Source organism: Ursus arctos, unplaced genomic scaffold (genome assembly GCF_023065955.2).
Source record: "Ursus arctos isolate Adak ecotype North America unplaced genomic scaffold, UrsArc2.0 scaffold_33, whole genome shotgun sequence".
Taxonomy (NCBI): Eukaryota; Metazoa; Chordata; class Mammalia; order Carnivora; family Ursidae; genus Ursus; species Ursus arctos.
Genome location: NW_026623019.1, coordinates 22687379 through 22703922, shown reverse-complemented (window position 1 = coordinate 22703922; position 16544 = coordinate 22687379). Strand labels below are relative to the sequence as shown.

General features: G+C 41.3%; 1 protein-coding gene across 5 annotated transcripts; it reads left to right on the top strand.

The window, feature by feature from the left end:
• The first annotated feature begins 3530 nt into the window (after positions 1–3530).
• Positions 3531–16292, top strand: QNG1 (Q-nucleotide N-glycosylase 1). 5 transcript variants are annotated; one of them, XM_044391096.3, is made up of 5 exons: positions 3739–4075; positions 4552–4811; positions 10994–11189; positions 15267–15360; positions 15471–16292. In XM_044391096.3, the coding sequence occupies exons 1-5, from the start codon at positions 3739–3741 to the stop codon at positions 15493–15495; spliced, it is 912 nt and encodes a 303-aa protein (XP_044247031.1). In that variant the 3' UTR covers positions 15496–16292. The 5 variants fall into 5 exon arrangements, with proteins under 5 accessions (XP_044247032.1, XP_044247031.1, XP_026374554.1 ...); XM_044391097.3 differs by lacking the exons at positions 3739–4075; positions 15267–15360 and adding an exon at positions 3531–3619; XM_026518769.4 differs by lacking the exon at positions 15267–15360.
• The last annotated feature ends 252 nt before the right edge of the window (positions 16293–16544 follow it).

Genomic DNA, 16544 nt, shown 5'->3' with positions numbered 1-16544 from the left:
AGACGCCCAACCGCTGTGCCACCCAGGCGCTCCATAACTAAATATTTTAAAACAGAAATTATTTAAGAGTCACAGTTTTCACCAGAGGGAGACCATTCTTTCCCTAAGCCAAAGCTCGTACACAATAAGAAGAGAGTAGGAAGAGAAAGAGCTTCCAATGGTACTAAGAAAACCAGGATAATATAATGCCCCAGAAGCCAAGAGTGAATTCCAAGGAAGTCGTCAATTTTAAATGCTATAAATAGATAAATAAAGCAGAACAGGAACAGAGGAAAATGACTACACAGTAGTGAACCGTATCTCTTTTCTGCTAAGCCGTCTTGGGGCTTTAGTCAATTGATCACTTTAGGAAAGTGGGGGCAAATGAAAATAATTGAGATGTCCTATCTTCAAAAATCCATTTTACTTCTCTGCTTTCCTCCTTCCGCATATATGAAAAACGACAGCCTCCTCTCTAGCAATGTCTGCTGTCCATGCATTGCTCTTGCCAACTCTGGCAACTTTTCCTCAAGAATACCTCTTAACCCACTCTTTCTTAAAGTTTCTGCCATAGCCTATCATGACAGAAAATAGCAGATGTAGCACTGATCGTTGCCAATGCTTGACATTTAATTTAGCTATTCAGAATGATGGCTTTCTTGATGACAGGAATAATCTAGCTTAGATACTGTGTGGGGGGGGGACGGTGATAGGGGCACAACATCATTTATCATGCCTCCTCCCTTTGTTAACCCTGAAAATACAAGTTTAGGGACCATTTAGAGGTCATCTTGGTCTTCTCTTCAAAAGCCTATGCCTGCAGAGTACAGCTTATGGCAAAGATTGTCAAAAGAAAGAAAGAAAGAAAGAAAAAACAACCTCAGCAGGCATGTTCCTTTGGCTCTTTGCCCCTTTTATTTTCATCCTTCTTTCTGCGGACATAATGCCCATAAGGGTAGAGTTATCCTACAACCATAAAGACAAAAGTCATATACTAGGTATCCCTAGTGACACAGAAAGCAAGGAGCCTGGCTCCTTGCTGACATTCTCAAACAGGTACGTCACCTCTGGATTTATTATATGAGAAAAACAATCCCCTTTGTATTTAGTCACTATAAACTAGTTTTCTGTTGCTTGAAGTATAATACTCCCCATTTGACTGTCTGCCTTCCTCACTAGATCATAAGATGTCAGAGACCATGTCTGTATTTGCTACCTGTGCAAGATAGGAAGCTTTCATAGCAAGTTCCAGAAAAACCAACTCAAAATTGCTTTAAACTATAAGGAAGATCCAAAAATGGGACAGACTTAAGAGCGGACATCATCCCATTACTCCAGCTCCATTTCTCTGCTATTCTTTTGGTCTCCCCCATGGGTTGACCGCATATACAGTTTGCCATCAAAGGGATGGTAGCAATTTCACACCTCATATCCAAGCTTAATCATGTCCAGAGGGAGCGTGCATCTCTTCTGAAGTTCTCCTGGAAAAGCTTTTCTGGAAGCACCTACAAACCTATCTCTGCAATTCACTGAGGTGAACTGGGGACCATAGATGATCCTAACCCAGTCCCTTGCAGGTGGGTGATATTACCGTTAGACCAGTCCAGACCACTCCTGGAGCTCAGGACGCTGAGCTATAATAGCTGTTGGTAAGAGGGGTTCCTGAACAATCCCAGGATTCTGTTGGGAAGGAAGAAGGAGGGAAAGAATACTGAGTAGGTAAAGAACTCCCTTTTTGTATTCCTAACACATTGTACACATATTGAAAAAATAAACGAAACTACCATACAAAATTTATGCTCTATCTCAACAATAAGCTGAGAGAAGGAAGCTTATTTTCTTATTTATCCTATTCCTAGCATCTAACTCAGTATCCTGAACATAGTAGGAATGTAAGTTGTTTTTCTTTTGTCAGTAAGTCTCGGTAAGAGAAAATGGTCTAAATTATATAACCTCCTGAATTCTTTTGTAGATTGCCAGATTTTCTTGCTAATCAATTTTTAAAAAGATTTTGAGAGAAGAGAGAGAGCAAGAGAGAGCATGGGGGGGGGGCACGGTGCAGAAGGGCAGAGGGAGAGGGAGAAGAGGGAGAAGCAGACTTTCCCGTGAACAGGGAGCACCATGGGGGGCTCAAAATCCCAGGACCCCGAGATCATGACCTGAGCCAAAGGCAGACGCTTAACCAACTGAGTCACCCAGGCACCCCTTTTGCTAATCAATTTGACTCCCAAGACTTAGAGCTTCTGGGGTAGACAGAAAAATCCCAAGTCAACAGATTCACACTTATTCAACAATGTATTAATGTACTAGTGACTTCTTCTGGAAAAGCAAATCATAGTGAAATCCTTAAAGTTTCTTTTTCTTACCAAAATGAGGTAAGTTGGGGGCACAGTTGTCAAACTTAAAAATTCGAAATCCTTCAAAAATTCCCTAATTCCAAGATTCTTTATTGTCAGTAACTAGAGATGACTACTGTTATTTTTAATAGTTGATTTTCAAAAAGGCATGAACATTTCATATTATCCGTGAAGATTTAAGTCTCTGAAGAAGAGCACAAATACATTGCTTCTCTACTAAAATTCCATCAATAGGCAAATTTAGATCATCACTAATTGACTTGGGTACCTCTCCTCACCCATTAAAAAGTGTGGGGCTGTACGGTGATACTTATTTTTTCTAATAATGTTTCCTCATCAGGGCCACTAGTATTGTCACCACTTGACCAGAATGGTTGGCACTGGTGAGTTTCATTCATAAAAGTACCCCAGACTTGGGGACTGATAAACAAGGGATTGAATCCCATCCCAGACTGCTGCTGTGACCAGGGGCTAACCACTGAACCACACAGCTCCTCTTGCAAAACGAGGAGTACAACCACCGCTGTTGCCACGGCCAGGACTGTATGAGATTCAGTGGGAACGCACAGTTCCAGGCACACAATGTTAATATAACAATTTCATGCATTTGTTTTCTCATCCATTTCTCCAAACGTCTCAGATAACCTTAAACGTCCATGTGGCCTCCGGATGGGCCAGTAATTTAGCACAAGAGGCCAGCCTAGGATATGGGGTTGTGGGGGACCCGCCAACCCGTGTCACAGCCTGGGGGTGATTCAGCCCCCCAGCACCAGAATGGGCGCCATCAGGTTCGTCGCGGCCCAGGAACCCGGATGCGGAGCGTCGCCGAGGGCATCTTGCCCACATTTCGCCCACTGGGGAGAGGAGAGGGGCGGGAGTCGAGGGAGGGCAACACCGTACAGCGCTTGGAGTCATCGCGACCCGGGCCACGGCGGGGAGTCGCAGTACCACGTGCCCGAAGGGAGGGTGGAAACCTGCACAAAATGGCGGAGCGGCACGCCTGGACCGGAGGGAGCGCAATTGCCGGCGGACTCCCACCGGACCCCCAGAGCCAGTTTCCGGACCTTCGGAACCGGAAACGGGTCCCAGGCGCGCGCCCGGGCGAGAGTGGGCGGGGCCGCTCTCCCGGAAGTGCCTCCGGTCTTGGCCGGGCGCACGGCTCCGCGGCCTCGGCGGTTTGGCAGCGTTGCGAGGTGGAGGAACAGAACCCGGAAGTCGGCCGCGCAGTCGGGTTTCAGTGCGGCTCGGGGAGGGCGGGACCCTGTGAGGGCAGCGATCCCACGGTGGGTAGGGAGGGAGCGCTGCAGAGAGACCCGCGCCCTTGCCCCGCCCCGAGAGAGAAGCGAGTTTGGCCAGCCCGCGGGTGAAAGCGCGGCTCACCGGTCCCAAAGGGAGGGGCGGGATGGACGGGCCCCTAACTCCCAGGGAGTCCGCAAAATTCATTGCAGAGAAGAGCCGGGACGTGTTCATAGACGGCGGAGGAGTGCGGAGGGTGGCCGAGCTGCTGCTCGCCAAGGCCTCGGGGCCCGAGCTGCACCTGGGGGGCTGGAAGGCCCTTCACGAGCTGAATCCCCGGGCGGCCGACGAGGCCGCGGTCAACTGGGTATTCGTGACAGACACGCTCAACTTCTCCTTCTGGTCGGAGCACGACGAGCACAAATGTCTGGTGGGGTACCGGGGGAAAACGTACAGCGGGTACTGGTCCCTGTGCGCCGCGCTCAACAGAGCCCTCGACGAAGGTTGGTGCCTTCTCCCGGTCAGACCCAGCAAACGGCCTGCGAGGCCCCGGTGTCCCGGGAGGGTCCCGAGGAACGAGTCGGGAAGTGGCATACGTGTTAATAAGGCGAACTTGAAGTTCTTCATTGCTTAAAAGTGTGAGAGGGGCTGGCGTTAAGTGTTCAGTGAGAAATGATCCTAATGTTTATCATCGTAGCAGCTAAGTATAAAAGTTTTCTAAAGAACGCCACTTTGATGACATCTGCAGAACAAAGGGACAAGTATAACACATTTTAGGCAGTCAAAGGACGTCTGATGTAATATAACAATTGCTAGAAACGGATGAATAAGTACAGACGACTAAGTAGAAAATGAAGGGTATGCTTCTGATTTTTTAATTCTTCACCCACTTTTAGTGCATTCCTGTAACACTCATTTGCAAGGGTCTGATAAATAAAAAGTATGACGTTGTTCCTCTGCATTTTCTTTTTTCCCTAAGGGATACCTATAACCAGTGCTTCCTACTATGCCACCGTGACCCTGGATCAGGTTCAGCATATATTCCGTTCTGACACGGACGTTCCCATGCCTTTGATCGAGGAGAGGCATCGGATTCTTAATGAAACCGGGAAGATTCTGCTTGAGAAGTTCGAAGGCTCTTTTCTTAATTGCGTCCGAAAAAGTGAAAGAAGTGCACAGAAGTTAATGCACCTGGTAGTTGAAAGCTTTCCTTCTTACAGAGATGTGACTCAGTTTGAGGTGAGCTGCTTCTGTTGGGGATTTTAGAATTCTTAACTATTTTCTCATAGTTAACTTTTTACTTCCAGAACTCCTTTTGGGAATAAAAACTTAAGTTTTGAAGTTCCTGCCTTGTGGACAAGGAACAGTAACAAAATTGTTTAGTGTTTCAAAGACTTTACTTCTCTTAGTTTTGTAATTAATGTATTTCCTTTATTTTGTTCTTTTTTTCTTTGTCCTTTTAAAATGTTTTTCAAACCTACAAAACACTGAATTTTCAGTATGATGCTACTCAGGGACAATGAGGTCCTTTTACAACTTCAAAAAATTTACTTTATTGGATGAAAATCAATGTATTTCTAAATTCTCTAATAAAAAGTATTTTTTTGAGGCTCTAATATATATATATATATACATATATATATACACACACACACACACACACACACACACGAAATACTTGAACAGCGTTATTTTCTTTTTCTTAAACACATGTACTTTTAAAATGGTAAACATTTAGGATACCTTACCCTGTGCACCTCGGTTCTGTTTTTGTAAAATTCTTTTAGAATTCGTTATCATTGTGTGTTTTAACCGTGACAAAGAATTGAAAGCAACTTCAGAGAAATCACGTAATATAAATCTATTGAATAAGTTTATGAATGCTTAAATCATATTGAAATTTTAAAGCTACCCTTTTGAAATCACAGTTCAACAACTAACAAAAATTACCAATAATATTGTTTAAATCGCTCTTTATGATTTACAAGGTGTTTGCATGTACACTCTCATTAGATCCGCAGAAGAGCTCCGTGGGACCTAAGGACAAAGATCATTATTGTCCTGTTTGCAGACCAGGAACCAAAGTCTAAAGAGAAAGGTTAACTGGTTTATCTTAGGTCATTTAGTCAGGAAATAAATAGCTAGCTTTTCAGTTCCTTAAAGTGAGAGATGCCTGATTATGTATGTTAAGATTATTTTATTTTATTTTTTAAAAGATTCTATTCATTTGAGAGCAAGTGAGCATGAGCAGGGGGGAGAGGCAGAGGAAGAAGCAGACTCCCCACTGAGCAAGGAGCCAGATGTGAGGCTGTATCCCAGGCCTGAAGATCATGACCTGAGCCAAAGGCAGATGCTTAACCATCTGAGCCACCCAGGTGCTAAGATTCTTTTAATTGCAAGTGACAGACACAAAACTAGAAAAACCTTAAGCAAAATGAAGAATTTGGGAATAGGAACATCTAGGATCAAGGACTCATTGCCGTCAGGATTCAGTGTCTTCTCTTTGCTTCTCTTGGCTCCATATTTCTCGTGACTGCAGACTAGTTTTCTCCATGAAGTAGAAGATGTTCATGAATTTTGCATCTTATTGCTTCAACGACAGGGCGGGGGGCGGAGGGGGGGTAGACACCCTCTCAGGTACCGTTCTAAAATTCTTAGCCAAACACTGATCAGATGGATTGGCAGGGAGTATGACCAATGAAGTGTGGCTGCAGGGGTTGTGGGTGGGGCAGAGGCAGTTCCTAGGAAAGAGGCCCTAGGCCCCTGCTGAATTTCATTTTGTTCTGACTACCGTTTTGCTAGTGCAGATGTTACTTTGAGATTTATCTTTGTCTTTAAAGTATGTCATGTCAGCCTTTTTTAAAGAAATTGTGGATTAAGTTCCTTGGTTCATCATTCAGGCCATCTAAGTGTAGTGTATAAAAAAATCAAGCTGCTATTCATGTGGCTAAGAATCCATGTATTCCAGAATCAACATTGGTTGTAGCAGAAGAGCTGAGCGTAAATTTAGGATGCCTTCAGGATGGAATAAAAGTCATGACATCGTGTAGTTTGTTTGCTTTGAAGTAGTCCTGAGTTTTTGTTTTTGTGGAAGAGAGAGTAAACTTTTTGTAGTTGATAATACCAATTTAGTAAGCAATTTGCTGAGTTTCTATTTTATTACAGCACAGTGCTTTTGATTTGCTTTGCTGAAAAGTTCTATTTTAAAAAACTGCCAGGATATAGATTCATTTTAAGGCTGATATATTTCTAAATGAATATTAGTACCTGAACCATTTCCCATCAGTACTCATTTCTAAAAACATTCTTGTAGAGAAATCCCCAAAATGTAACAAAAATCATACTTAAGGATTCTGACACTTTCTTAAAGGAGTATTATATTTTTTCATTTATTTTTTTCCAAAAAATTATCATTAGTTACCCAAAAGAAACATATTTCCTATGATTCCTAATATAGTACTGAGCACATAGTGGGTGCTCACTTAATGTTTTGATTAGTCAATTTACAGTTATCTTTCCATATTCATTTAAAAGATATGTAAATAATAAGGGGTGGCCTGGCTGGCTTATTCTGTGGAGCATGCGACTCATCTTGAGGTTGTAAATTCAAGCCCTATGTTGGGTTTAAAAATAAAATATTTTTAAATAAAATTAAATAAAATATACATAAATAAAGTACTTTGGGCAATTAACTCCAAATCAAGATGAATTCTGAGGCTTTTTAGGACTGCTTTTGAAATTGAGACGGTGTTAAAATAAAGCATATGTTTTTTGTTTTTGTTTTAAGATTTGTTTATTTTAGAGAGCAGGAAGGTGGGCAGGGGCAGAGAGAGAGGGCAATAAGCAGACTCCCTGCTGAGCAGGGAGCCCTGCCTGAGGCTCGATTCCAGCACCCCGAGATCCTGACCTGAGCCAAAACCAAGAGTCAGATGCTTAACTGACTGAGTCACCCAGATGCCCCATTAAAAAGTAATAGTAATAATAATTCTCTCACAGCACAATTTTTTTTTCATAGTACCATTTTTTTTTTTTAAGATTTTATTTATTTATGTGACAGAGAGACAGCCAGCGAGAGAGGGAACACAGCAGGGGGAGTGGGAGAGGAAGAAGCAGGCTCCCAGCGGAGGAGCCCGATGTGGGGCTCGATCCCATAACGCCGGGATCACGCCCTGAGCCGAAGGCAGACGCTTAACGACTGTGCTACCCAGGCGCCCCAATAGTACCATTTTTTAAAAAGATTTTTAATTCATTTATTTGAGAGAGAGAAAGCACAACTGGGTCACGAGGCAGAGGGAGAAGCAGACTCCTGACCTAGCAGGGAGCCCGACATGGGGCTTAATCCCGAGACCCCGGGACCATGACCCGAGCTGAAGGCAGACACTTAACCGACTAAGCCACCCAGGCGCCCCCACAGTACCATTTTTAATGACTTCGCAGTATTCTACTATATATGGATGTACAATTTCATAATTATTTGCCCAACTATCTTACTGCAGTAATTGTGTTTGATACACATTTATTTTTTAAATTGAATTTTATGTCATGTTGTTTTTAGTTTTATGTGATAATAAGCAATATTGCACAATCATTTAACACTTGTAATTATTTTCTTAGAATGGAATCATGGTAGTGGAATTGCTGAGTCAGCATGGCCTGGATATTTTTTTTTTTTTTTTTTCAGGCTTGTAATACATAAAAATGCTAACGGTTCTCCAGAAAGATGATTATGAAGGTGTCAGCAGCAGCATAGGCGAGTGCTCTTTTCCCAGCCCTTTCATAACATGCTGATGGTATTGGTTGCTGTGTTTTTTAATATTTAACAAGTTGCATAAAATAGTCATAATTGTTTTTAATGTATATTTATTTACTGAGATTATCACTTGTGTTATTTATTTTTATTTTTTAATTAATTATTATTATTTTTTGGTGGGCAGCAAAGCAAGGTTTATTGAGCGATAGCAAAGTGATAATACAAAGCTCCCAAGGAGGGAGGGGACCCAAGAGGGTTGCCTATCACTCGTTTTTAAACATTATAAACAAATTGATAAAATTAGAAAATTTTAATTCGAACAGATTTTGGATCAGGGATTTCCCAACCTGGTTGTACTCCAGAATCAGTCAGGAAGCTTTAAAATTCAGATATATTTCCAAAGCAACTCTGACTTAGAAGATAGAGTAACAATGTAAAAGTCCTAATGAAGAAATCAGCTTCCCTCAGGCTATTGTCTTCACTCTGACATACTGATAAATGTGCGTGAAAAACGTGGTCTTTTTTGATACTTTAATCAATAACATTTTAGGTTTCTCTTAAGCATTTGTAGCTCTTGACCTTTCTAATTTGTTCATGATAAATTTGTTGAAGAAAATCAACTCATGGTCATGGGTTTTTTTCATTGATAATAATTGTTTTATAAAGGTACTATTTTGAAAATATTTTATTCAGCAAGCAATATTATGGAACATGAAGGGAATTGTTATTTTGGGATTTGCTGGTATTTTCAGTGATATCAGTTAATATTTTAGAGATGAAGAATTTGATTACTAAAATCATTTGATTACTAAAACTATATCAGCTTAAGAAAATGTTTTATAGATGACTTGAATTTATTTTTAGACTCCTCACTTAAATCTTATTTTTTGTTTTGTGTTTTTCAAGGGTATTATAATCTAATCTTTGTGATATACTAGTTGGCTACCATGGAAACAGTGGTCATGATGTGACAATTTATGTTTTGTAAGATGCTAGCACTGATTTTGTTACATAAGTCTGGTTCCTGTATTCTTCCCGTTTGATCTATGGATCTAATTAAAAATAGGAGATGATAGCTTCTGTCTATTACAGTAAACAATGTAATAATTGTGTTTGATATACAATTTTATTTTTTATATTAAGTTTTATGTCTTACTCTTTAATACGCTAGACTCGAATATAAACCCAGTTACCATATGTAATTTCCAGTCCAACAATTGTCAGGTTGTCATATTTTGATAGGTTTGGGGATAGTTTGATGTAGGGATAGTTTTTTTTTAAGGTTTTATTTATTTGAGAGAGAGAGAGAGAGCGCGCCTGTGCGTGAGCTGGAGTGCGGGGAGGGGCAGAGGGACTAGCAGACTCCCTGCTGAATACAGAGCCTGGCATCATGACCTGAGCCAAAGTCAGACACTTAACTGACTGAGCCACCCAGGTGCCCCTAGGAATACTTAATGGTGATTTGTTCCCCCCAGCACTGTAATTTATAGACTTTACATCATGTCAAAAAATGAGCATATGTGTTTGCTCCGGAAAAGAAGATACTGAATTTCTTAAAGGTGGTCTTAGGCAGTTTACTTAGTAAAAGTAGTTCGGGTTGATTGCAATAGGTACACCTTAAGGTTAGGCAATATGACGTTATTTCTCATTAGGACAGAGTATCTTTGGAGTTTTGTTTTAGTAAATAAAGGAATCTTTGTTATCATCTTAAGGAATTTTCACATGGAGCCTTTCCTTGAAGGATTTAATTTCATTTTTTATTTAATTACTTATGTCATTTACTTACTAAAACATTTCTCCATGGTGGTCAGGATAAATTTTGGGAGTCAGTAATACTGGTTATTCTCCTCTAGCAGACAAGCAGCTATAAAAGATGATTTGAGATTATTACCTTTGGGATTAGGATTAGGATTAGATTGTCATTATGTGTCTATCCATAGTTTATGCTGATCTGTGTTTGTAGTTTTATAGAGAATTTTTGAGTTAAATTATAACCTGCTATCCTATAATGCTTGGTTAAATTTGTTTCTTCCTTGTATAAATATAATTGGAAGTTTATTTTGTTCTGTGGGCTTACATATTGATTTTGACCATTTCCAAAAAGGTAGACTTGATCAATTCTGGCTGTTGACCAGGTATGTCTTTACCTCTGAAGTACGTTTATCATATTATCTGAAAGGCGACAGTTAAAAATTGAATGTTGTGTTTCTCTTCAGAGATGAGTTGAAGGATGTTTGTTTTCTTCTTTATACTCTTCTGCATTTTATACAATTAATGTGAATTATGTTACAATCAGAAAAATTTAAGAAGCTTCCTAAAGGAATACTGTCTAGCCATTAAAAAGAATAAGTGGGTGGGTTATAGTGACACAGAAATATATATATATATATGAGGTAATGTCATTGGAAAAGAACACTAAATAATACCACAATTACCACAATTACCACAATTGTATTTTATGTGCCTTGAAAAATATAGGAAGTAAATTCGGAGTGAAAGAGATAATTTAATGTTATTAGACTCCCTTTTTTTCTATAAAAGGTCCATAAATTCTACCAACACTAAAATTATTGCACCCTTGAGAAATGTTTTCAGTGTGTGCCCTTTTTTTATAGCATACATAAAAGCTATCGGATACCCAGGTAACATTTATATTCTCTTCATTCATCAGGGGAAAAGAATTTCTTTCTACAAACGGGCCCAAATCCTCGTGGCAGATACGTGGAGTGTGTTAGAGGGGAAAGGAGACGGCTGCTTTGACGACATCTCCAGTATCACCATGTTTGCTGACTATAGATTACCTCAGGTTCTTGTTCACCTGGGAGCCCTGAAATACTCCAAGGAACTACTGGAAAAGCTTCTCAAAGGTTTGCCAGCTTAATGAAGACATTCTTTATTATACTATCAATTGTGGTTGAGTCTCTATCTCATTTCTTTCACAGAAGTTCTCCTTTCCTTAAAAACAAAAACACTGTTTATTGTTAAAAGCACATGTAAGGAAAAATGCAGGGGCAACTGAAGTAAGAGAAAATTGCTTTTTGTTGTTGTTTACTATAGAATGTAGGAAATTACACTATTTATTTATTTATTTATTTATTTATTTTAAAGATTTTGTTTATTTATTCGACAGAGATAGAGACAGCCAGCGAGAGAGGGAACACAAGCAGGGGGAGTGGGAGAGGAAGAAGCAGGCTCCTAGCGGAGGAGCCTGATGTGGGGCTCGATCCCATAACGCTGGGATCACGCCCTGAGCCGAAGGCAGACGCTTAACCGCTGTGCCACCCAGGCGCCCTGGAAATTACACTATTTAGTCATGATAGTTTCAGAGCCTCATAATAAAATGAAACCAAAGTTTCTTAACCTGAAGGTGTGTGATGGCCGCTAGGTCCCTCAGGGTGGCATTTGAAGAGTGTAAATTAAGCAGTGAAGAGCACACTACACTATGGTGTCAAAGGTGGCCTGAGAGATAGGTAACATGCAGTGGGTTTCAAGTCAGGGGGCTCCAGGGTCTGCCACGGGGTTACCTTGCACGAGTCACTTGCTTTCCTAGGCTCACTTATTTCCCATTAGTGGATTCAGTTATTGATTCTCAAGAGCAGGAGCCTTGTTATAATAGCTGAGCATAGAAAATTATGTTTGTGTGAAAATTAGCTTTTTTAAAAAAGTTTTTGTTTAAATTCTAATTAGTTAACAGAGTGTAATATTGGTTTCAGGAGTAGAATTTAATGATTAGCTTTTTGTTTTTAAACATGTCTTTATATAAGAAAAATAATTACATAATTTTCACATTAGTTTCTCTCTTTTGGGTGCAGTATTTTCAGCTATTTTTTTCTTTATTTTTAGAAGCAAGTAGGGTTTTTTGTGTTTTTTGTTTTTTTGTTTTTATGATTTTATTTATCTATTTGAGAGAGAGAGAGTGAGTGTGTGCACACAGCAAGGGAAGGGGCAGAGGAAGGGGGAGAAGCAGTCTCCCCGCTGAGCCAGGAGCCCGATGTGGGGCTCAATGTGGGGCTCAATCCCAGGACCCTGGGACCATGACCTGAGCCAAACGCAGACGCTTAACCGACTGAGCCACCTACGTGCCCCCAAAACAAGTAGTTTTTATGACTGAATAGTTTTCTCTTGTGAAATAGGTTTCGGTCACCCAAATAAGAATAACACAGAATATAAAGATACCATTATTGCTGTGGTTGCTTCTAACTCGTTTTTATGCTGCCTTGGGCAATCCATTTTGTCCCTCTGTTTCTTCATTTGAAAAGTAACAAGCTGCCTTCTGTTGTAATGCTCATGTCCCGGATCATTAATTGTTGGATACCTTAAACATTTCAGCATCCGGGGCTTCTTTTCCACATAGCCATATGCAGCCGATCTTTTTTGGCTGGTGTACGCTGCTTGTTCCTGTCCGTAAACATTCTCTTGCCTGGCTTCCCTCACCCAAATTTTCTTTTTTTCCAGTTCAAATCCTACACGTCCCCGAGGGCTTGGCAAATGCTACCTCCTCCACACAGCTTTTTTCCAGCTTTCCATGATTTGTGCCTCTTCTCCTTCTGAATGTAGCGCCCAGTTGTCTCTGCTACTGTGAGGAAAACCCTGCTGAGAAGGGAGCTTGCAGCCCAGCTGTACAGAGGGGTCTGAGTTTTCTCCTGCCGCCCATGGCAACTGCAGAGGCCCCTTTCCAGATGTCCAGCGGCAGCTGTTGTTACTGCCTCTGTTATGTCCAGAGCGTGAACTCATTTCTTTGCCTCTTAGTTTATTTAAGCAAAGTTGGATTTTCTTTTTTCAGAAAGTACTTCACTAGCACACTAGAGAAGCAGAAAGTATAAACGTAAAGTAGTACACACAAGTATAGCACACTAATTTTTAAAAACTATTTTAAGTGGGGACGCCTGGGTGGTTCAGTTGCTTAAGTGGCTGCCTTCAGCTCGGGTCATGATCCCAAGGATCGAATCCCGCATCAGGCTCCTTGATCAGTGGGGAGCCTGCTTCTCCCGCTGCTTGCTGCTCGCCCTGCTTGTGCGTGCTCGCTCGCGCTCTCTCTCTGACAAATAAACAAAAATAAAATCTTTAAAAAAAATTCTAAAGTGAGGCGCCTGGATGGCACAGTCGTTAAAGCGTCTGCCTTCGGTTCAGGGCGTGATCCTGGCGTTCTGGGATCGAGTCCCACATCGGGCTCCTCCGCTGGGAGCCTGCTTCTTCCTCTCTCACTCGCCTGCTGTGTTCCCTCTCTCTCGCTGGCTGTCTCTCTCTGTCACATAAATAAATAAAATCTCAAAAAAAAAAAAAAAAATTCTAAAGTGAAATCTAGAACCAGGTAGCTCGACTAGATGAGCTAGAACCTTCCTTAACTGATGCACTACACTTATATATATATTTTTTCCTCTCTCCTCTTCTGAATATCTCCAGGTTAGCCCTTGGAAGACCTACCCAGATTTCTGTCCATTTTATCTTTTTTTTAGTGCAGTGGTAAATACAGTCTTTTCACTTTATTTTAGTATGAATTTACTTGTTTTTTCTGTCCATTTTATGTTTAACCCATCTCTTCACCAAAGGTGTATTTTTTAGCCAATTATAAATACTGCCAATACAGTTTGGCTAAATTTAGATTCTTCACTGTGATTCTAGGGCTGACACCAGTCATGGTATTTAAGGCCCACCCTAATCCAGTATGACCTTATCTTACCTTGATTACATCTGCAAAGATCCTATTAACAAGTAAGGCCACATTCGCAGGTACCAGGAGTTAGGACTTAAATGTGACTTTTTCGAGGACACAGTTCAATACTACAGTTACTTACTGGGTGGAGGGGACATAAGTAATGCTATTTAAGATACCAGGTGACAGCGGAACCTAGTGGGGCTGGGACATTGCCCTACTTTTCAGTGGATCACAGGGCCTCTTAGGTACTGTGAAGCTCTGTGAAAGGGTGCAGATTGGTGGCCAGAGGCCAAATACAACCTGCAGGTGTGTTTTGTTTGGCCTGGCTAGTGTTTTAAGCACTTTTAGTTACTTACTAACCCTTGACAATTATGAGATTTCACATAACAATCAGACCTTTTTTTTTTTTTTTTAAGATTTTATTTATTTATTTGACAGAGATAGAGACAGCCAGTGAGAGAGGGAACACAAGCAGGGGGAGTGGGAGAGGAAGAAGCAGGCTCATAGCGGAGGAGCCTGATGTGGGGCTCGATCCCAGAACACTGGGATCACGCCCTGAGCCGAAGGCAGACGCTTAACTGCTGTGCCACCCAGGCGCCCCCAGACCTTTTTTTTTTTAAAGTAGGCTCCACGCCCAACATGGGGCTTGAACTTACAACCCTGAAATCAAGAGTCGCATGCTCTACCAACTGAGCCAGCCAGGCGCCCCAAAAATCAAACTTTCTGACTTGGCTTGTAAAAGGGGAGAAATATGGGAACACTGGGTCTACCGTTAGACCAGGCAGCACACATTCTGTAGCTGACGACAGCTTGCTGACGAAGGCTGCGGCGCTCCCTTACGCTGGCTCCCTGATCCTTATGGGCAGTTGAGTTGAAGAGCCCAATTCTAGGCTCAGTGGCAAAGCACAGCCAGTGCCCATCTTGCAGGATCAGCTACACCGGGGAGGTGGGCATTGAAGAGACTGCGGGGCCTGTGGCGCTCTCAGCTACAGATTCAGGGAGGGCTTGACCGAAGGATCCTGAATCCAAAGAACAGTGGTGGCCTCCCTTGCTCAGGTTAACAACTTTGATTTCCTAGGTTCTCCTGATGCGCTTAGGATGTACCTAAGACAGTGTTCAGTTTTCAAGCGAGAAAGGGAGGTATTGTTTATTTGGCCCCTTGGAGTCCTGCAAATTTTGCAATGTTTTTTTTCCTGGCATCAGATCCAATTGTAAATCCTTTGTTTTCAAGAATTTAATAATCTTGCTGTCATATTTTTAAATTTCCGGTCACCCCATGTTCATTTAGCAGCTGTTTATCGGGGAGCTGGTATGTGCAAGGTGCTCTGCCACCTCCCAGGAACATTGTCGCAGGCCAGACACGGCCCCTGCCCTTGTGGAAGGTGCGATTGTAAATTCATGCCTGAGTTTCGAAGTGGTTTAAATCAAGTCTGAGTCGATTTTATGTCACTGATGCTCGGTACTTCTTGCTCTGTTTTCTTCCCCCTTGCAGGAGAAATGCTCTCATACGGGGATAGGCAAGAGGTGGAAATCAGAGGGTGCTCACTTTGGTGTGTTGAACTGATCCGGGATTGTCTTCTGGAGCTTATTGAAAAAAAGGGTGAAAAAACTAGCGGGGAGATCAATTCCGTTCTTCTGGATTATTACTTGTGGGACTACGCCCGCGACCACAGGGAAGATATGAAGGGAATTCCCTTTCATCACACGCGCTGCATATATTATTGATCCAAAGTGCAAACGGATCCGAAGAAAACTTGCATTTTTGTCTCACATAAGCATTTGTACAGTTTTGCCTTGATAGTAAGAGAATGTAGTAGGCGTCACAGCAACAAGGAACGTGATTACCCAGTCTCATTTAAAAACTGTCTCCTGACCTACCGCTCTGTATCCCCGACTTTGTCCTTTGTCTGCTTGTTGACTTTTGATTAGATTTTCCCTTTCTGCGGGCACATGACAGGAATAATGAAGGAACTGTAATGCTCTCTTTAAATCTCACATCTCTTAAAATTAATCATGCCTTATAATGCGATTAGTCATCAGTGATAATATTTCATAAGTTCAATTGGTATCTTTTCTCAAGATGTAGTAATTTCTTACATACCTTAATCCTTTGATATGGGGGGTAGGGTCTGAATGAATGCTGCGTCTTTTGTACAAATCAATCTTGACAGCTTATTTTAAGCTTTTTATTGATATTGACAAGAGGTTTTGTACATCGTGATTTTCAGTTTAGGAAACCTATCTAATATTCCTTTTTTTTTTTCCAGTGTAACTGTATTGAAATTGAATAAAGGTTTTAAATTTTTTTCTTAAACCTGGGATGGATTATTTTATTAAAATAGAATTTACCACATATAATTTAAAAAGATTTACAGTGAAGGGCACCTGGGTGGCTCAGTCGGTTAAGCATCCTAACTCTTGATCTCAGCTCAGGTCTTGATCTCAGGGTTCTGAGTTTAAGCCCTGCTGTTGGGCTCCACGCTGGGTGTAGAACCTACTTAGAAAAAAAAAAAAAAGTTTTAAGTGAATTTGATTATTTGCTTTATGTTGCAGAAATTTCGTTACC

Coding starts and splice junctions, on each gene's coding strand:
- QNG1 (XM_026518769.4), top strand. CDS start 3,739: ATGGACGGGCCCCTAACTCCCAGGGAGTCCGCAAAATTCATTGCAGAG. Junction 4,076..4,551: donor CAACAGAGCCCTCGACGAAG/GTTGGTGCCTTC, acceptor TTTTTCCCTAAG/GGATACCTATAACCAGTGCT. Junction 11,190..15,470: donor ACTGGAAAAGCTTCTCAAAG/GTTTGCCAGCTT, acceptor TCCCCCTTGCAG/GAGAAATGCTCTCATACGGG.